At 41.0% G+C, this 22,027-nt stretch overlaps 2 protein-coding genes across 2 annotated transcripts in view; both read left to right on the top strand.

Annotated features, from left to right (window-relative positions):
* The window catches only part of LOC306750646 (NLR family CARD domain-containing protein 3-like), a gene marked incomplete at its 5' end in the record, with an annotated part of 20,006 nt that extends 1,349 nt beyond the window's left edge, over positions 1-18,657 (top strand). Inside the window, 7 exons of the mRNA XM_079234109.1 lie at positions 5,971-7,762; positions 9,653-9,826; positions 11,924-12,097; positions 14,573-14,746; positions 15,744-15,917; positions 17,044-17,220; positions 17,329-18,657. Coding sequence (XP_079090235.1) covers positions 5,971-7,762; positions 9,653-9,826; positions 11,924-12,097; positions 14,573-14,746; positions 15,744-15,917; positions 17,044-17,220; positions 17,329-17,332 — 2,669 coding nt within the window. The 3' untranslated portion in view covers positions 17,333-18,657. The remainder of the gene's footprint in view (positions 1-5,970; positions 7,763-9,652; positions 9,827-11,923; positions 12,098-14,572; positions 14,747-15,743; positions 15,918-17,043; positions 17,221-17,328) is intronic.
* LOC306750702 (NACHT, LRR and PYD domains-containing protein 3-like) overlaps positions 17,338-22,027 on the top strand; it is a gene marked incomplete at both ends in the record, with an annotated part of 24,257 nt that continues 19,567 nt past the window's right edge. The window contains 2 exons of the mRNA XM_079234172.1: positions 17,338-17,372; positions 21,229-21,393. Of these exons, the coding sequence (XP_079090298.1) occupies positions 17,338-17,372; positions 21,229-21,393 (200 nt within the window). The remainder of the gene's footprint in view (positions 17,373-21,228; positions 21,394-22,027) is intronic.

Raw genomic sequence — 22,027 nt, 5'->3', positions numbered from 1 at the left:
TCTCTCCCGGTGAAGCTGTGTATGCATCATATGACACGTCTGGGAGTGTAGAATGCTCTACCTTGCTGTGTGAATCTCATATGATCTCGCGGACAAAAGGCAGAGGAAGCTGAAGTTGAACTAAATATTGGAGACGTGGAACCATATTTCTGTGCAGAATTATCGTGATTGAGTGAATATTTTCAAAACGGCAGTATCGTATAGAGCGTGCGCGCGCTCGAAGATCTTGAAGGGTTAAACGACCCAGTCCACCCCTAGTGACAGAAAAGGGAATGACACGCTTGGACCTGAACCTGAGACTCCACCTTTACCTGCTATAAGACATTTAAAATGTTTAACAGACATTAGAATGAAGGTCATAGGTCATGTTGCAGGATGTGCTTTGAGGCATTTGACCTGTTGGTGTGTGCGTTGTTGTGTGTTTTGCCCGTTAAGACTCCATGCAGCAGGATGTGGAGCAACTATTGTTCTGACCGCAGGTTGTAGACTGCACTCCTGTTATTTTCAGCAGGTCAGTTTTTGATAGTCCATCATTGGATATGGTTTTATTTTAGTTTTGGTGGAATAAACTATGTTCCACACATTACGAGCCTCATCACTGGATATCTGATCAAGGAGAGTTCAGCCTGCTGAAGTGCATGTTGAAGTTTAACATGGAAGTCCACACGAGTCAGAACCCTTTCCATCCTAGCATGATTTCAAAAGCTGAAGGACTAAATAAAACAACCTCCTGATTGATCAGTGTAAGGCCATGTGTATATATTATATATAGTATACAACCTATTTACCAAATCAACCCGTATGCACGTCACTGCAGGTATTTCCCTGCTGAACAGATCAGCTGATGAAACTGCTGTGCTTGTTTCTGACTCCGAGCTCCGGCTCCAGCGCCACATTTCTGACCAATAAGAAAGACTTAAGTACTGAAGACCTACAGTTCATTACCGGTCCTGCTCCTTCGTGCACGCCCCTCAGCTTCCACTCTGATTGGACGAGACAAAGCGGCCTCAGGCTGCTGGTCTACCACAGTATTTAAACCACTTCTAACATCAGTTCAAACCTAACTCAAGATCTCACGTCTTCATTCAGACTGAACTCTGAATTCAAACAGAAAAGTAACAACACTTTAACTGATCTCTGAACTTCTGACCCAGATAGCAAACTGACTCCGTTCCGGATCCGCCCAGGAGGTATCATAGGCTCCGGAACGGATCCGCAAAACGGGTCCGGATCGGAGGCTAGATGCACAGCGGGACGGATCCGGAACGGATGCACGTCGAAGATCCGGACCAGATCTGGAACGGCTACGGGTCAAAGATCCGGACCAGATCCGGCACAGATCTGGCCATATTCAATTTGGATTCGTTCATAAAGCGGCTCATTTGGCCCGGATCCTCCATTACTCAAAATAACTACAGAAAAATCTCAGAGCTAACCAACATATATTTAAAACGCATCAATGAAAAAAAGAAATGCAACCATAGATGATATCAAAAACAGTTTTTTATTAAAGGACAAACAATTATTTTTTGACGTGTACAGTTATCAACTAATAATGATTGAGACAACTAGTACTTGAAAGGTTTCATGTTTTATGTACAGATATTACCCTTATAGAACAATTTGTACCTTTTTAATATAACTATTCTAATAGAACTTAATAGAACCCAGTGGACATGGTTACATGGTTAACAGCAATCGCTATTGGAGAACCAACAATTCTCTGTGTAACTGGTTGAAGATTATTATTCCATTCACAACAGTGAAAAAAAAATAAGATTGGCGTCTGCAACTTGAAGAGCAGCAAGAATTAGCGGAAAATAATATGGGGTTTAGTTTAAACTTCACACGATTAATTTTCAGCCCAAAATGTGCATATCTTTCATTCTGAAATTATTCAACCTGACTGCACATACACATTAGGTTTGTTCAGTGGGGGATATTTCCAGCACGCCGGAGTCTTTGACACCATCTGGCTGAAGGACTTTTTCCCATTCACCCCTTTCCAATTGATGGTCTTCCCAACGCCATCGCTGAACATGCGGGCGAGGATGTTCCATGTCACCGTTTTGTATCATGTCCAATGGTTGCCATGGAGGAAATCTAAAATGGATCAAAAAAGTACTATTAATGTCTTATACTTTACAGAATGTTTTCGAAAACGAAAGTGTTAATGACATACAATAGTTCAAATAAAAGATACATTTTAATCAGATTTGCTTGAGATGCTTAAAACAAAAAAACTCATCACACTCTTCTTTAGCTGAAAGTTGGAGGGATCTTTGAAAAGGTCCACTTCCTCCACTGAGGTAAACGAACCGGGTCTCCAGTCACTTCGACTTCTTGGCCAGTTGAGTGTTGCTTACTGGCGAGATTGTCAACTTTGACCATCAATTGGTCAAGCTGCTGCTTCATGTCATGATAAACTCATCATATGAACTTGAGCAGCTGTTAAAAAACACTAGAATAAGGTTAAAAAATAATTTGGACAACCGATTTCACTTAAAATATGGAAACATCAAGTTTTATACAATTCCAGTAATGCAATCCTAATAATCATATTCGCTTGGATTCAATGTGGCAGTGTGTATTGTAATATATGTGGTATACAATTAACAATTGTTAACGTTTTAAAAAGTGAAATGATTAAATGTTCAATTTGAATCCCATAGCTGTTATTGCTCACCACAACAGGCAACGGTGTCTGATCCACAGCTTCCCCCCTTGGTCTGTACCCCTGGCTTGTAGGGGTTTGCTGTCCTGCTGGTGATGGCGTCTGTGGAAGAGGGGGAGGAGGGGCAACTGTGCTGCTCCTCGTTTGACCTCTGGATCGTTTTTTTTGAGGATTTTCCTCACTATCGTCATCCGAGTCCCCATAGAAATGGCTATAAAGGGGGTTAGAAAAATACTCATTCGTCATACTAACACTAAATGACACATGCATTTTTAATTTTTTTATTAAAAGGTAAAAAACTATTTAGTTCATTTGAGCTATTGACAGATACAGTGTTAAAATATACTATTCTCAGAATATGTCTACTGCACTTCTTTGTACAAAAAAAAACTACAGCAACCTGAAAAATATAAGCAACAACATTTTTAGGTCAACTAACAACTAACATTAAATCTAGGGCTGCAACTAACGATTATTTTTTGATTAATCGATGAATCGGATAAAAAAATCAAAAAAGCATTAATTTCATTCACATCATCTGATAAATATCTGGGTCTCTTATGACCACGACCTCAAGTTGTTGGCAAAGCCCAACTCCGTGATTTGATTCATTCTACTTTGAGTAAAAAAACAACCTTCATCAGATCCTCCGGTGAGCCGGTTTAACGTTAACGAGTGACAGCGTGAACTGAACCAGACCGGGGGGTGACGGCATGTTTCATCACGTTGCGGTTGTTTACAAGCGAGACTGAACTGTAACGGAACATAACGTAACTTTAACGACAATACACAACCAAACACGTTAGCTAACGTGATAGCAAGCTGACTAGCTTCCATTAAAAGCAAGTTTGAGGGAAATGAAGACGCTGTAGACATCTTAACGCTGATTGGTCAAGACTCGACACATCAAAGATCTTTTATTTGTGAAGATCACGACCTAAACTTTTTCCAGTGTCTCACTCCAATCTCAGAAACGCTGGCGGCCAGTTACTCTGCTCTGCTCTTTTTCTTCTCCGTGACTTATTGACTGCCGTAATAATCGCGCGACACAACGAATCGATAATGAAATTCGTTGCCAACTCTTTTGATAATCGATTTTTATCGATTCGTTGTTGCAGCCCCAATAAAATCCATTCTTTATCCCTGCTGGAACAAGCGTGTCTGCTGTATAAGTGTCCTGTGCTCTCTCTTGAGAAGAGTATTCAAACAGTGTCCTGACTCCTGCTTCATCCTCCACAGCTGGTCAAAAAGCTTAGACACACCTTTATTGCTCCATGACATAAATTAAAGCTTGTGCAACGTGACGCTGAATCGTCATCACTGACATCCTGCCGATTGAAAGCAGCTCATGTCATGGAGAGGCTGAGCGGGCTACGGATGTCATGAACCCAGATCCAGGGTGTTTGATGTTACGTTTGTGGGACTTCCACAACAGAAATAGCACTAACCACGCCCCCTCTCCGGTGCGTCTACAATAACCACAAATAGTCCAGCATAATTCGACAGTAGCAACAAATATAATATTGAACACTTACCTAAAACGTTATAAAAACGTGTGGTGCAGCTGGCGTCAGGTTAGAAAAGACAGGTGTGAAATGAGACGTGAACGTCAGTTGGAAGTAGGGCGTAGACATACTTCATGATCATGATTAGTTGTTTGAGTTGTCATCTATCCTTTCTACACAGCATATGGGAAGAGGCTATTTTTTATCATGATTCTTTTATGAATATATATTTAAAATAGTTTGTTTGCTTATAAACTATATATATATATATATATATATATATATATATATATATGTATATGTGTATATATATGTATATGTGTATATATATATATATATATATATGTATATATATATATATATATATATATATATATATATATATATACATATGCATGTATATGTATATGTATATATATATATATATATATATATATATATATATATATATATATATATATATATATATATATATATATATATATGCATGTATATGTATATATATATATATATATATATATATATGTATATATATATATATATATATATACATGTATATGTATATATATATATATATATATATATATATATACATATACATATATATACATGTATATGTATATATATATATATATATATATATATATATATATATATATATATATATATATATATATATATACACATACATACATATACATACATATATATATATATATATATATATATATATATATATATATATATATATATATATATATATATATATATATATATATACATATATATATATACATACATATACATATATATATTACACAGACTTGTGCAATATAAATACACCAGCAGCTATTCTGCTTGTACTTCAGTGAGAGGCGGTGCACATGGCCAAACTGAGTCTGACAGCAGGGTGGATCTGCCGACCTGAAGGCGGATCCGCCCCGGAGTCGACTGCTATCTGGGGAGCTTCTGCACACGTTGGTCCAAATCTGGATGTTTTCATCAACAACCAACAAATCATTTTAGTAATAAAGAAATGTCTCCACAGAAAGAAAAGGAGGAGTCTTGTTCCTGAGGAGGAGCTGACGCCCAGAACCAGAACCAGAGCTGGACTGCAGGCAGCCAGTGAGAGCAGCACTGTACAGAGTAAGACCCTCCATGTCTCTGCTGATGTCTTCATGTCTGGAAACAGGAAGTGTTGTTCTCATACAGGAACTCTTGTTGAGTCTCACAGAAGACATTTAAGATCTGCTCCAGCAGACAGTTCTGCTCTGCATCCCTGTTCTTCTTTGAGAGACAATATGAACCCACAATACATAAATGAAGGTTATGTTTTGGTTTCATGATAGCACCCCGTCTTTGCATGAACCAATCAGAATGCTGTTGGTTCTTTACTTGTCTCTTGCTGGGCTCAGTGAGCGTTGATCCAGGCCATGAATACATTTCCACTGCAGCCTCACAGCAGGAAAACCCATCTGAGCTGTTGAGGCTCTGTTTGGTAGCAGGTCAACAGCACCATGACGGAGACGGTCTCCTCCCTCAAACCAAAACCACGTCTGTAGCTCCACTGACTGGATCAACAGGTGTCTGTGCTGCTGACCAGAGAGAAAGCTCTCTGTGTTCACATCCCACTACTTTGTAGCTTCTAACTGAACCAAACTGAAAGTTACTTCACTCACGAGTCCTCGTCTGTACCTTCAGATATTGACCTGATTTGATAGTTTACTGATTGTTTTAGTCAAATCAATATCATGTCTTCTTCATGTGTTCTCTCTTGTTTCTCTGGTTCAGCAGATCGTGGTCTGCAGGAGGTTTTAGATGAACACAAGATCAGTCTGAAGAAGAGCTGTGAACGTGTGACTGAAGGAAGTGGTGAAACAGGAAGTGGAACCCTCCTCAACAGGATCTACACTGAGCTCTACATCACAGAGGGACAGAGTGAAGAGGTTAATACCCAACATGAGGTGACCCAGCTCGAGTCAGCCTCCAAGAAGAAGACCCTCCATGACACTCCCATCAAGTGCCACGACATCTTTAAAGCCTCAGCTGACCAGCAGAGACGCATCAGAGTGGTTCTGACCAACGGCGTCGCTGGCGTTGGAAAAACCTTCTCAGTGCAGAAGTTCACTCTGGACTGGGCCGAGGGTTTGGAAAACCAGGACGTGGGTCTGGTGGTTGTGCTTTCGTTCAGGGAGCTGAACTTGATCAGAGATGAGCGGTTCAGTCTTCTCAAGCTGCTCCATGTGTTCCATCCAACATTACAGAAGGTCCCAGCAGAGCAGCTCTCTGTCTGGAAGCTTCTGTTCATCCTTGATGGTCTGGATGAAAGCAGACTTGCTTTGGACTTCATCAACAATGAGGTTGTGTGTGATGTCACACAGAAGGCATCGGTCAACGTGCTGCTGACGAACCTCATCCAGGGGAACCTGCTTCCCTCGGCTCTCGTCTGGATAACTTCCAGACCTGCAGCAGCCAATCAGATCCCTCCTACTCGTGTTGACAGGCTGACAGAAGTACGAGGCTTCACCGACCCCCAGAAGGACGAGTACTTCAGGAGGAAATTCAGTGATGAAGAGCAGTCCAGCACCATCATCTCACACATCAAGACCTCCAAGAGCCTCCACATCATGTGTCTAATCCCAGTCTTCTGCTGGATCACTGCTAGAGTTCTGGACCACATGTGGACCACAGACCAGAGAGGAGAGCTGCCCAAGACCCTGACTGACATGTACTCACACTTCCTGCTGGTCCAGACCAAGAGGAAGAAGCAGAAGTACCATGAGGGACATGGGACGAGTCCTCAGGAGCTGATGGAGGCTGACGGGGAAGTTCTTCTGAAGCTGGGGAGGCTGGCGTTTGAACATCTGGAGAAAGGAAGCATCATGTTCTACCAACAAGACCTGGAGCAGTGTGGTCTTGATGTCACGGAGGCCTCGGTGTTCTCAGGAGTCTGTACAGAGATCTTCAGAAGAGAGAGTGTGATCTTCCAGAAAAACGTCTACTGCTTTGTTCATCTGAGTGTTCAAGAGTTTCTGGCTGCAGTCTACATGTTCCACTGTTTCACACACAGGAAGACAAAGGTACTGGAGGACTTCATGGGAGAAGACTACACGTTTTCATCTATGGAGGACTTCCTGGTGAGAGCCATGGCGAAATCCCTCAAAAGTAGAAATGGCCACCTGGACCTGTTTGTCCGCTTCCTTCATGGCCTCTCTCTGGAGTCCAACCAGAGACTCTTAGGAGGCCTGCTGGGTCAGACAGACAACAGTCCAGAAACCATCCAGAGAGCCACTGACAACCTGAAGGAGATGAACAGTAAGAATATCTCTCCTGAAAGAAGCATCAACATCTTCCACTGTCTGATGGAGATGAAGGACCTCTCAGTCCATCAGGAGATCCAGGAGTTCATGAAGTCAGAGAACAGATCAGAGAATAAACTCTCAGAGATCCAGTGCTCAGCTCTGTGCTACATGCTGCAGATGTCAGAGGAGGTTCTGGATGAGTTGGACCTGAAGAACTACAACACATCAGATGAGGGACGACGGAGACTGATTCCAGCTGTGAGGAACTACAGAAAGGCTCGGTGAGTCCAGCTGTGATTTACTTTATGAATCAGTGTAGATCAGTAGTTTATTTCTTCAAATATAGAAACTATAAAATCCATAATATTCTTAAAATAGTGTTCCAGCTGTTTGATGCAAAGTTATAAGTCAGTTGTATTTAGTCTCAGATGTTCTCGTTGTCTCAAAAGCTGCGAGTGAAAACATGTTGATGTTTCAGTTGGTTGTGTTTTCACTGTCAAGTTATTCTATTTATTTCTGATGTTCTCTTTGATGTTGATGTGATTCTTCCTCTATTCATCTTCCTTTGGGTGATGGAGGCGACATGTGAACCTGATACAACACATGAAGGACTTTAGAGGTCGTGTTGGAGGTTTTATCTCAGCAGCATTTGATCACAACATAGATCAGTGTTTTACTGTCATCACTTCCTGTGCTTTAGTTATTATTACATGAGGAGCTTCTGCAAAGGGTCTGACATCATCAAACTTACAGGTAACACCTGATTACTTAAGAGCTTAAATGAGATCTGTATCAGGCCACACCCCCTTCTTAAAAACAGGACCAGAAAACAAAAACAAAGCAACTTGAATTCAGGGTTCTACCTTTTAGATTGTTGAAATACATTTACATGAAAATGATTTTAATGTAACTGTTCTCCACTAAACTAAACACACAGAACAATAGAACACAATGAAGTGAGATGTGAGGTCCTGAAGTCTGTTACTAGAGTGAAGAAGACAACATGGAGGAGACAAGAAGAGCTCAGGAGGACAGTGTTCATACTACTTCATAGCCAGTGGGCTGTAATGATGGAGTACTGAGGCCACAAAAGAGGCCCACATGTTTTTGATGACATCATGTTGACAGTAATTCAGTAAAAAATATTGCGACCTCGTTGTTTTTTTAATTGTGTTTGTTAGATGATTGGTAAAGCAGTTGAACGACAAAATCTCATTAAAATATCTCAACATTAATATTTAACATGTACAGGTGAAATATGATCCATCAGTTTGTTTCCCTGAATGTTCCGGTGATGGAGGTGAACCTGACAGCAGCAGGTAGCTGTAGTGGACAAGTTTTTGTCATGGAGCAAGCCTCATGCTACCTTAATGGAGACAGACCTGGGATCAGATCCCACTGACAGACTGACATCATGGAAGCCTCAATGTAACGACACTCTGTCTCCCTTCATCTGCACATTCAAGAAACACTCAGATTAAAGTCTGCAGACCAGAGAGAGATGAGTTCTTGTTTCATGTGAAACACAGTGAGCGGAGAGTAGCTGAACCACTGATGCGAAGAGCTAATGTTCATCAGCACAGGAAGCAGGAAGTACATTGTCAAGTTCCCGTCCTTTGACGAGTGCATTTCCCCACTTGATAGGGATTGACCCATCTACACAGATTTAAACTGGATTTCACTCCAATGAAAAACCAACTTTTCCTTTTATATCTCTCCTTTTATTTTGAGAATCAGTTTGTCAAGTCATTCATTCTGATTCACTGAAGCAAGCTCCCATCGAGCAAAGCTCCATATAGCAAATAAGAAAGAGGTGAAAAACCGACTACCTCTCCGGACTTGTAGATGCGTCTTTGCTGCGTTCCAATCTAGCCGCCCAGCGTTCGTTTAATCCCCACCTTAGAAGTGCGCCCCGCGGTGCTTCCGGTGGATACAAGCTATGCCCCTTTTCCTATCTAGAGTCAGATTGCCTGCACTAATATTTAATTAAATGCTGTGTTCATTATTTAATTTGTGATTATTTCTATCTTCCTGGTTGCTTTATTAATTTACCATTACTTGTATTTACCTTGCATGTTTTCTTTCTTTTTATATAAAATAAAAACACGTTTGACTTCACATACATATTAAATGCTTCACCATGACATTTTGTAATGTTTGTGTCATTACAGACTTACTCGCTGTGACCTCTCAGAGACTCACTGTGAAGTTGTGGCCTCAGCTCTGAAGTCTAACCCCTCCAATCTGAGAGAACTGGACCTGAGTTACAACAACCTGCAGGATTCAGGAGTGAAGCTGCTGTCTGCTGGACTGGAGAGTCCTCACTGTAGACTGGAGGTTCTGAGGTCAGTCTGCTGGACTGGAGAGTCCTCATTGTAGACTGGAGGTTCTGAGGTCAGTTCACTGACTGGAAGGTTTCAGGATGTCCCTGAAAACAAAAGCAGAATCTTTGTTAGAGGAACAGAACGTAGAGAAATGAAGTGATTGACAAGAGAGTTTGTAGCTTCCAGACTCACATGGTGGTCCATCAGTCAGTGAAGGTGATGTCAGTCCTGATGTGGCTGCAGAGTGTGAGGGAGATGAAGGAGGAGGATGAAGATCTGATTACATCAGAGAGAAAACACTTGAATGCAAAGCTCCATGAAGGTGAGGTTGTGAACTGTGATGGTCTTCATGCCATCAGAAGCTGATGAGGCTGCTACAGAGACAACTCACACAGCTGCTGTGGTGAGATGAAACCAGAGCTCAGACTGGTAACCAGCAGCCCAGCACTGGCCCAAAGGCCTCAACAAAGCAGCTTTTAGGACTCCAGCTGGAGGAGATAAAGGTCTCTGTTGTGATTACTAGAACTAGAGGTCAGCTGAGAGCAGTCGTAGTGCTAGTGGCTCTTCAACAAGTGATGCTGATGAATGACATCATCAAGCTACAGATGTAGAAGCTTCTAACTTATTTAACTTGAGTTCTTCTTGACAGCAGGTCTACCTGTTGTTCTGGGTTCATGTTGAGTCTCATTATCTGGAGCCAACGACCTTCAACACATGTTGTTCTTAAAGGGCCGGTTCATCTTCGTTCAGGTCTTTCTCAACACAGTACTCACGAATCCAAATTTACCTTCAAGAGTTCTTGGTGTCTGTAATCTGTCCAGACTGCATGTGATGTTCCAGGACTAAATCCACAGTCTAATGCCGTGTTCACACCAAAACAGTTGCGAAATATTCGCGCGTCCAGATTACATGTTAAATCAATGCACAGACGCGTTAGGTTGCGAAAAAGCGGATTTTTCGCCGGGCGTCGCGATAGAGGCGAAACGGCGTTGTGAATATTCGCAAATCCGCTTTTCCGCTTTTCCGCTTTTTCGCTGGCGTTGAAATATTTCAACTTCAGCGAATTATTCGCCCGACGCGGAGTTGCGAAAGCCAATCAGCGTTGAGAAGCTCCGCCCGGCATCACCGTCCTGCCGTTACTGAATCAAACGGCTGGTCCGCTGAAGGAGCGCTGGAAGCGGCTTCATTCAGACACTCGTCCTGGACGAGTCGGAGCTGTGTGCGACTATGGATAATGTTATGAACCCAGACACGGTTGATGTTCCGACGTGTGTGGGACTTCCTCAACAAGTATAAAGCAGAACTAGTGTTTCTTTCAATGCTGAATGGCGGAAATAGTAAATGTTTTCACAAACACAGAGATAGAAGCTCCGCCCGGCATCACCGCCGTCCTGCCGTTACTGAATCAAACTGCTGGTCCTGAAGGAGCGCTGGAAGCGGCTTCATTCAGACACTCGTCCTGAAGGAGTCGAGCTGTGTGTGACTACGGATAATATTATGAACCCAGACACGGGGGTGGTTGATGTTCCAACGTGTGTGGGACTTCCTCAACAAGTATAAAGCAGAACTAGTGGTTATTTACCTGGTGGATGAAGGAAATAGTAAATGTTTTCACATTGCGTAAATACGTAAATTAATGTTTATAATTTCTGGTAAATGGTAAAATCTATAAACAGAAGATCTTCTGAACTAATGTTTGTTTCATATTTATGACGTTTACTTGATGAAGGAGAAATATTTCTTTGGTTTCTGTTCATTTAAATGTGTTTTCACAAATATTGTCTGATCGTTGATATTAATCTTTAAGAACACATAGAGATGACGTCATATTTCCAGCAGCAGCTGTTTAAAGGATCAATAAGGTTGTGATCCTGTAGCTGCAGACCTGAGAGCAGCAGCATGGTCTTCATCTGTGTGGACATCAACAGGTTATGAATGTTGTGCTGACATGTGATGATGTCTGTAGAAGGCTGACATGATGATGATCCACAAGAACACAATGACAAAGAGAAAAGCTCCTTGATGAGGACATCGTCATGTTGAGCTACACATTTAAACCTCAACACATCTGATGGATTATGAACGGATTCTGATCTTCATCTTTTATTCTTTATTCAGGTTGAGTTTCTGCCGGTTGTCAGAGATCAGCTGTTCTTCTCTGGGATCAGCTCTGAAGTCAAACCCCTCCAGTCTGAGAAAACTGGATCTGACTGGAAACAAGCTGCAGGATTCAGGAGTAAAGCTGATGAGTGGTTTTCTGGAGAGTCCTCAATGTAGACTGGAGACTCTGAGGTGGGTTCACTGTCTGCTGCTAGTGTAGCACCTTCATGTTTAATCAATAACTGTATTGATTTATCAATGCATTGTACAGCCAACACATTGCGAATATCCGCAGCACATTTGCTGTGAATGCAGCATTAGACTTTGCCATGATTATGGACTTGATTTCCTCATATGCGTTCATGATCATCTCCTGCTCTCGTTGTTCCTCTGAGTTTATTTGCCATTGTAGCATTTGAAGATCATCGAATCTGTGTTTGACTCCTCCTCCTTTTGAAGAGGTGCACGCGCAATTATCCAGATGACTGACATCTTGTTAGAATGAACGAGACAGTTTGAAGGCGGATCAGCCTTTGAGAAACCGACATAGCCTGGTGTCAATCATCTCGATAATTTAAGATGGATAATAGGACATTTGATCGACTTTGATGAACCAGGTACGAGGAAAGGGGCCCAGATCAATACATTTAGTATCAGATGTCTAAAAGTGATAGAAAGCATCATCAGTTCACATCTCTTAGCAACCTGTTGTGCTCCAGGTTCATATGGACATTCACTGTGATAAGTTTGTCCTAAACGTTAATATTATATTGAAACAAGTCATGAATTGTCCTCTGTGAGCTGCTTCTACACGTCTGCTACCAGCTGCAGGAAACCTTGTGAAGTGGAGTTCCACAATTAAAACCTGAAGACATCTGATGGATTTTGAACAGATTGTTTCTCTTCATATTTCTTCTTGATGCAGATTGAGTTCCTGCAACTTGACAGAGGTCAGCTGTTCTTCTCTCAGCCCTGAAGTCTGCAGTGCTCTGAAGTCATCTACTGCATACCAGTTCATGCAGGGCCCTATTCTTCGTACCTCGCTTACTGAGTTAGCTGGATAATTTTCAGGATAAGATGACGTAGGTAAGGCTTTTCGGTTCATCAAAGCAAGTTTAGAAAAATCACCATAGCAACATATCCAAAAATGTGAACCTGCTCCAGCGCAGGCTAACTGAAATTCACTAGACAAAAGAGGCAGCTCCCTTCCTCATTGATGAAGGAGCGATATTAGTTATATTAGTTTTATAGGGAGAGAGTTCTTCCAGATCGTCAAGATCCGTTCTCACATCACCATTACTTCCTGTACTAGCGCTATCGATTCTGCCGAGACCTCCTCGAGCCATCCATTAAACACCACAGGCGCACCAGAGCATCGCCCGTCTCACATACTGTATGCAGACTGGATCACATACTGTATGCAGACTGGATCACAGTGTCTCACAGACTAGATCATAGCCTTGAGCTTTTTTGCGAGTGGTACATGTTTGTACAGTGTCGGTGATGTGGAGAACATCGGGAAAGTCGCTGCATGCCGTGCTGTTCGTAACGTTTATTTAGCAATTAAGAAACTTATGTATGTGTTGAAAGCATTCATAACTATATGACAGTGTTATTAGTACACCATACATATCATTATTGTAGAAAATGATTAAGGTACTGATCCGCCCATCCTCACAAGTGTATATTAATTTGTATACAACTGCCAGCAGCTACATTTACATAAATATAATCTGATTGATTTGGGTGATGAGGCACTTAAAATTAGCCGATACATTTTCCCAACACTTACGCATTTAACGTCTGATATTTTGCGATGCTTATGTGACTCTAGCCCGTCCAGCGGAGGCGGCATTATGCTCTGTTCACAACAGGAAGTGTTGTGAATATTCGCTACGCTTTGGATGTGAATGCACCATTAGACTTTGCCATGATTATGGTCTTAGATTCATCATATGTAGTCATGATCATCTCCGCGTCCTCCACGGAGAAATAAGATGCTCTTTCTCTGATCTTATTTGCCATTGTAGCGTTTGAAGATCATCTAATCTGTGTTCGACTCCTCCCCCTTTTGAAGAGGAACGTGCACACGCAATTATCCAGATGACTGACGTCTGGTTAGAATTAACGAGACCGTTTCAGCATGGATCAGGCGTGAAGAAACCGAGTTAGCCTGATGTCAATCATCTCCCTAATTTCAGCTGGATAATAGGATATTTGATTGACTTTGTTGAACCACGTACGAGAAATAGGGCCCTAGTGTTCCCAACATGTTGCTGTGGGAGAACAATGTCTACTGGTGTCTCTTGATATGCTTTTGGACATAATACTGCGAACTGAATGGTGAACTGGCCACAATCCTGCTGGGGATCAAAGTGTTGGAGGTCTTGTCCAACCAACATGAACATCCTTTGGCCCTCCTGCTTTCAGGGAACCAGGACGCTTTAAGTCCTGCTTTTAGTTTGCTAGAGCTTCTACTGCACTGGAAGAACTCATTTCACTGGAATCAGGATTTTAAATGTGTTTACAGTGACATAAGTTTAACAAAAATGTCTGCTTACAAAAGAAGATGAAACCAAAATGAAAGCCACTCATGTTTATGATGAAAATAATGATTCCTTTTGTATCGATATAAGAAACTCTGTGTGTTGTTTTGTGTGTTTTCAGGATGTCATGCTGTGAGTTCACAGAGGAAGACTGTTCTTCTCTGATATCAGCTCTGAAGTCAAACCCCTCCAGTCTGAGAGAACTGGATCTGAGTCACAACAACCTGCAGGATTCAGGAGTGAACCTGCTGTCTGCTGAACTGGAAAGTCCTTACTGTAGACTGGAGACTCTGAGGTCAGTTCACTGACTCTCTTTTACTATCATAGATAATATATGTTTAATTCATTGTGTCGAAAGGAGTCAGCTGAGGTGGTTCGGGCATCTAGTCAGGATGCCTCCTGGACGCCTCCCATTGGAGGTTTTCCAGGTACGTCCAACTGGTAGAAGACCCCGGGGAAGACCGAGGACACGCTGGAGGGATTATATCTCCCGGCTGGCCTTGAAACGCCTTGGGATCCCCCAGAATGAGCTGGAAAGTGTTGCGGGTGAGAGGGAAGCCTGGGTCGGCCTGCTGAACCTGCTGCCACCAAGACCCGACCCCGGATAAGCGGCTGATAATGGATGGATGGATGGATATGTTTAATTAATCATTCAACCTGATTTATGTACAAACATAACTTAAAACCATGAAGTTGAATATTTGTTTTTGCTCATATTTAATGTTTCTTGAAATACATTTAGTATACAGTCACAAAAGACTTGTTTCTTAAAGAAACTGTAGAAAATGTCCTCAGTTAGTTGATAAAGTAAATTAATGTTTATAATTTCTGGTAAATGGTGAAATCTATAAACAGAAGATCTTCTGAACTAATGTTTGTTTCATATTTATAACGTTTACTTGATGAAGGAGAAATATTTCTTTGGTTTCTGTTCATTTAAATGTGTTTTCACAAATATTGTCTGATCGTTGATATTAATCTTTAAGAACACATAGAGATGACGTCATATTTCCAGCAGCAGCTGTTTAAAGGATCAATAAGGTTGTGATCCTGCAGCTGCAGACCTGAGAGCAGCAGCATGGTCTTCATCTGTGTGGACATCAACAGGTTATGAATGTTGTGCTGACATGTGATGATGTCTGTAGAAGGCTGACATGATGATCCACAAGAACACAATGACAAAGAGAAAAGCTCCTTGATGAGGACATCGTCATGTTGAGCTACACATTTAAACCTCAACACATCTGATGATTATGAATGATTCTGATCTTCATCTTTTATTCTTTATTCAGGTTGGAGTACTGCAACTTGTCAGAGATCAGCTGTTCTTCTCTGATATCAGCTCTGAAGTCAAACCCCTCCAGTCTGAGAGAACTGGATCTGAGTAGAAACAAGCTGCAGGATTCAGGAGTGAAGCTGCTGAGTGGTTTTCTGGAGAGTCCTCACTGTAGACTGGAGACTTTGAGGTGGGTTCACTGTCTGCTGCTAGTGTAGCACCTTCATGTTTAATCAATAACTGTATTGATTATCTACGTATTGATCATCAAGTGGTACATGTTCTGGTAATATGTTCCACTTCACATCAGCTGCCTCGTTGTCTGCATGTCGTCCTCTACAGTCATGAAATGTACAACGTGTCAGGGGCCCCGAGTGTCAGGGCCCGAAAGTGTCAGGGGCCGAAAGTATCAGGCACCCAAAGTGTCAGAGGCCACGCTATCCTTCACCTGCAGAAGGTCACTCATAGAGAAACAAAAATACTATTGATGAATATTATATATATTATACTTGATGAATATTATATATTATACTTGATGAATATGATATATGTTATACTTGAGTGACTCAATGTTCATTTAAAAAAAGGTAATGTAGTCTCACGTAAAGAACCAAACTTTTATTAACTTTGAATCAAAAAACTGTTAAAGTAATTTAGGAACTTAATAATTTTGATAATTTTTTCCAGAGCATATTGTATTTTTAAATAACTTTGAATATGTTCTGATCTGCTCTGAAGAACCTGGATCAATACTGATCAATACATTTAGTATCAGATGTCTAAAAGTGATAGAAAGCATCATCAGTTCACATCTCTTAGCAACCTGTTGTGCTCCAGGTTCATGTGAACATTCACTGTGATGAGTTTGTTGAATATTTGTTTTTGTTTCATATTTTATGTTTCTTGAACTAAATGTAGTCTGTAGTCACAAAGACTTGTTTCTTAAAGAAACTCTAGAAAATGTCCTCAGTTAGTTGATAATGTAAATTATTTTTTATGATTTTTGGTAAATGCTCAAATCTGTAAACAGAAGCAGCAGCTGTTTAAATGACCAATAAGGTTGTGATCCTGTAGCTGCAGACCTGAGAGCAGCAGCATGGTCTTCATCTGTGTGGACATCAACAGGTTATGAATGTTGTGCTGACATGTGATGATGTCTGTAGAAGGCTGACATGATGATGATCCACAAGAACACAATGACAAAGAGAAAAGCTCCTTGATGAGGACATCGTCATGTTGAGCTACACATTTAAACCTCAACACATCTGATGATTATGAACGATTATGATCTTCATCTTTTATTCTTCTTTATTCAGGTTGAAGAGATGCTGGTTGTCAGCGATCAGCTGTTCTTCTCTGATATCAGCTCTGAAGTCAAACCCCTCCAGTCTGAGAGAACTGGATCTGAGTGGAAACAACAACCTGAAGGATTCAGATGTGAAGCTGCTGTCTGATCTGGTGGAGAGTCCTCACTACAGACTGGAGACTCTGAGGTCAGTAGAATGTTGGAGTCGATCCATGCTGGTTCCAGCAGTATTGAACTAAACCCCACTAGAAGACATTAAGAATTCAGGATTCTCTTTCACTTCTTCTCTCATCAGATGAAGTGAATGTGGAAGAAAAGCTGCCTGAGGACGACCAACAGGTGAGAGGAGCAGCTGCACGGTGTGAAGTCCTCCAGGAAGAACCAGGACTTGGACCTTGATGGAGGATCCACCTCCCAGACATCAGTTTCATGCATTATGCTGCATTGATACATCAGCTCATGGATATCACCTCCATCTGCAATATAACATTACTCCTAACTTTGTAATGATCTTCTTCTTCACTGGAGTCACGGTGTGCTTGAAGGTCTCTATACGATGGTTTGTTTTCTCTCGTTGCTGCGTTAATGTGTTGAGGATTGTGTTATGTAAAATACGAGTTCTTTCTCTATTCTTTTCTTTTCTAAGTTCTTTTCATTTTCTCTTCATGCATTATAACTAAATTGTTTTGAGTGAAATAATCTTTTATCACGCTGCATTATGCTAAATTGTTTTGAGTGAAATTGTCTTTTATCACGCTTAATACGCTGTAGTACACTCCTTTTTTATGACATTCATATATCACATGGCATAAGTCTAAATATGGTCATAGTAGATCCTGTTTCTTGCAGCAGACATTTTGTGTTTTTTATAAATCTGTATTCTTGTAACTGTGGCCACAAACACTGTTTAGCATGTGATCAGGTGTAGAGCAGGTTGAACTACAAACACCAATTACTCACAATAATGTCAAGTACACATAAATCTGTCTGACACTTGTTCAGCTAAACATGACCCCATGACCCCCAGCCAGCATTGGTATGTCCCATCTGTCAAATCTGCGTACAAAGGCGCCAGTTACTCCCACTAAATGTTTCAAGGATACATACATCTGTCTGACACTTGTCTTGCAGTTGCTCTGAAACGGTAACTACAAACATTTTTGAACCTGTGACTGAGGTCAAAAACATGTTGTAATCACACGCACCTGCTACTAAGTCACTCCCACTATGTATCGATAGGGACCTTCCCACACACTTGCCTATAAATACAATGATTAACGGTCTCTTCAGTTCTTCTATGTCCCAGAGACTGAACCACTCAATTTGAGAACTCAAAGTGAGACTTTCCCATATCTTAATTTCTGGTAACTGCTTCTAAGCCTAAGACAAAAAAGAAACAAATGTGACTTTTTACACTTGTAGCTTTTAAAACATATATTACTGGTGAACTGACTCTTAACTACTGCGGGGAATAAACAAACCCCCAAATAAAGAAAAGACTCAGTTATGCTACTGTGTGTATAATAACTCTTGTTGAAATAAAATGTATGCTCTAAAATAAGAGTGTAGAACTCTACTCAATGGGGACTCCCGTTTAATGGAATAAGATAACTTCCAGGTTTTTCGAGACGAAGAAGGTAACACCGGGTCGAGGCCATTGACCAGGGAACACAATCCTCGTTTTCAGATCCAGACAAATGTAAGTAATCGTTTGGGTTGCACTGTGTGTAAAACGATTAATCTTCCTTTCCTATAAGAGGAAACAATTGATGAGACGTGGCTCAATAGTACAGGTAGGCCACGGGGAAACCGAACGAATGGGGTTTTTAACATCCGTCATTGTCTCTATAAATTGTAATCGAAAGCAAACTGAGAGGGAAACCTCACAGTTCTAAAACGGGCCATCCTTACACGGCTGGCGAAAGGAGTACGCGCTCCCACTAAGTTCTGACCAGGTCAGGGCCGGTCCCGTTACAAATGAATCAGGAGTAAAGAACTGGAAGGTTGTGTTTCCACAGAGTAATGACCATGAAAACATTTAGAAAAGACAAGTTGGCTTTTCTGTTAGAATCACTAACTGTGCCTTTCTTAATTCCAACGTCTCTCTCACCTGAGTGACAGATTCATCTTCATCCAGGTGATGATAACAACACTGTTCCCACTTCTTTAAGTTCCACTGTGATTGTGAACAGAAGCAATACTTGTGTTTCCAGCTGGACTTCAGCAGTGAGACTACAACATGAAGCCGTTTGGCTCCAGTTCATATCTGTGTTCTGCTGGACTTCAAACCCGTAAAGACAGGAAGCGGCTGTCCCTGTGGAGATCCAGTCCGTGCTACTGACGGATGGATGAGTTATTTATGAGTTTTATATGAAACCTTTCCCTCTGGTTTTGGTCTTAAACTCGACCCGGAGTCTTTTCTCCTCTCAGTCGGCAGGTTGTTGTTCTCCAGTTCTTCCACAAGGTGGCGACGCGCTCAAACCTTTCACTCGTGGTTCAGCCTGTGGGGAAACTGTTCCAACCTTTTGGAGGATTTAGAATGAAACGACATTGTGTGAATATGTGTCTTTGTATTATAGAAATATGTAGAATAAAACATAATCATCTTCAAATGAGTTGAGATGTTGACTCATTATTGATTGTGATCATCATGAAGTTCTGCAGCTGCCAGCAGGATAATAAAGTAATAACTGCTTTTTAACGTGTTTACGACTAGCGTTCATTAATGATTGAAATCAATAACTGGAAGAAGAGAAACAATACAACATATGAAATGTATAATGTGCATGTGATATATTGTTTATGGAGTAAATTCAGTACGATAATAAAGAACTGGACAGAAAGCTGCTGCTGCTCTTACAGTTATAAATAAAGTTGTATTGAAGAAACAAGTTTAAAATCATTGAAAAGATTAATTTAGTAACATACAAATAATTATTTATTATTATTATTCTGATATCAGGACTTTATTTTTTCAAGAAGTCAGAATCATGACGTTCAGTAAACATTTCATCATCATAGATCAGAGCCGTTGTGACTTCCTGTCGTCTCGTCTCTGTTGTTGTTTACAAGTGATGTCACATTGTGTCTTTGACCTGGAACAACCAGACGGCCTCTTTTCAGACTCTTATGAGCAAATGTGTCGTAAGATGCAACCATATGTTGTTATTTAATGACACATTGTGTACGAGTGGACAGAAATAGCTGTAAATATGTGTAAAGTGTTTCCTGTGGTGTGAGGTGGAAAGCAGGAAAGGCTTTCTGCATCTTTCTAAAGAGAGACTCAACATGTCTTCTAGATGAATACTGAAGGTCCTGAACCTGCAGAGCGATCATAGTTTATAATACTATTCATTAATAAACATTTAAAATGTGCTCATATCTTCTCATGATGACATTATAGTCTGTTGCAGGTTGCATGAGCTGCAGTGACTGGTTCCGCCGCTAGAGGGCGCTGTTGCATAACTTGTGGACAGTTTTGCACTTTTCTCCTGCAATTAAAGTCAGGTTGTTTCTCCATAAGATAAAGAAGATAAAGCAGCAACATTTTGACCAAAACTCATTTTAATTCAACCTGTTGAAGCCGAGAGACTCATGAACACATCACATTAATAACCCCCGCCCCACACACACACACACACACACACACCCTTCTATGAACTCAGCTGATTTCCTGTGAATGAAAAGGGGCGGAGCCACAGAGACCATGTGATCCAGGTACATGAGAACATGAAGAGAACCTGAAGTGTTGCGTCATAAAGTTCAGACTCATTTAGAGTCGACGGAGCAGAAGAAGAGAAGATGGAGGCTGAAGCAGGGTGAGTGTGTGTGAGTGCGAGTTTGTCTATATAGAAGTATATATATATACATGTGTGTGTGTGTGTGTGTGTGTGTGTGTGTGTGTGTGTGTGTGTGTGTGTGTGTGTGTGTGTGTGTGTGTGTGTGAGAGTTTGTCTATATAGAAGTATATATATACACGTGTGTGTGTGTGTGTGTGTGTGTGTGTGTGTGTGTGTGTGTGTGTGTGTGTGTGTGTGTGTGTGTGTGTGTGTGAGAGTTTGTCTATATAGAAGTATATATATACACGTGTGTGTGTGTGTGTGTGTGTGTGTGTGTGTGTGTGTGTGTGTTACTTCCTGTTCTCTCCTCTTGATTCTTGTGTCGTGAGCTCACAGTGTTCCTGTTTATCTCTCAGACTGACTTCAGATCAGAAGATGAGAGGTTGTGAGGAAGAGGAGGAAGAGGAGGAAGAGGAGGACAGAGCAGAGTCTCTGGTCTCCGGCTGTCTGTCCATGAAGAGTGATCAGTCCAATGATATTCCTTTAAACTTCAGTAATGAAGCTGGACCCTCAGACTCAAAGTAAGAGAACTTTAATAACTCATTCAGGACTCATGTTCAGTTCCTGGACCTCTGACAATGTTTTCTGTACATTTAGAGATTTAGAGTTGAGTTTGAGACTTTAGGACTGAAGACCTAAAGTTCATTACCGCTCTCTCTTTCTTGCGTTGTGTAGTTTTCAGTCAAGCACACTCGGTATTGCATTGCCGTTTATTCAGGCAGCTCCGGTAGTTTTGTGGCACGGAGACAACGTGCTGTAGACTGGGCTCAAATAAACAAAAGAACATTTTAACTTAACATACCTGGCAAAGTAACAAACACACACATTAGCTTGCCATAGCCCACCTCATGGTAACTAGGGATGGGTATCGTTTGGGTTTTTTCCGATACCGGTGCTAAACCGATACTTTTAAAACGATACCGGTGCCTAAACGGTGCCTGAACCCATACTTTTTTTTAAAAGAGCGCAAAACAACGACATTAAAGAAAGGCTTTTTTTTCATTGCTAACGCAAAACAAAATTTCAAAATTGAACAATATATTAATAAGTATACCATAAATATAAATCAATACAAAACACTTGGCTTCCAACTACAGCGTCAAACTTTTACTATGAACAATATAATAACTATTAACAACAGTATACTTAAATACA

This window comes from Taurulus bubalis (assembly GCF_910589615.1).
Source record: "Taurulus bubalis genome assembly, chromosome: 18".
Taxonomy (NCBI): Eukaryota; Metazoa; Chordata; class Actinopteri; order Perciformes; family Cottidae; genus Taurulus; species Taurulus bubalis.
The sequence above is the reverse complement of the archived record's forward strand: the minus strand, read 5'-3'. Positions and strand labels throughout refer to the sequence as shown.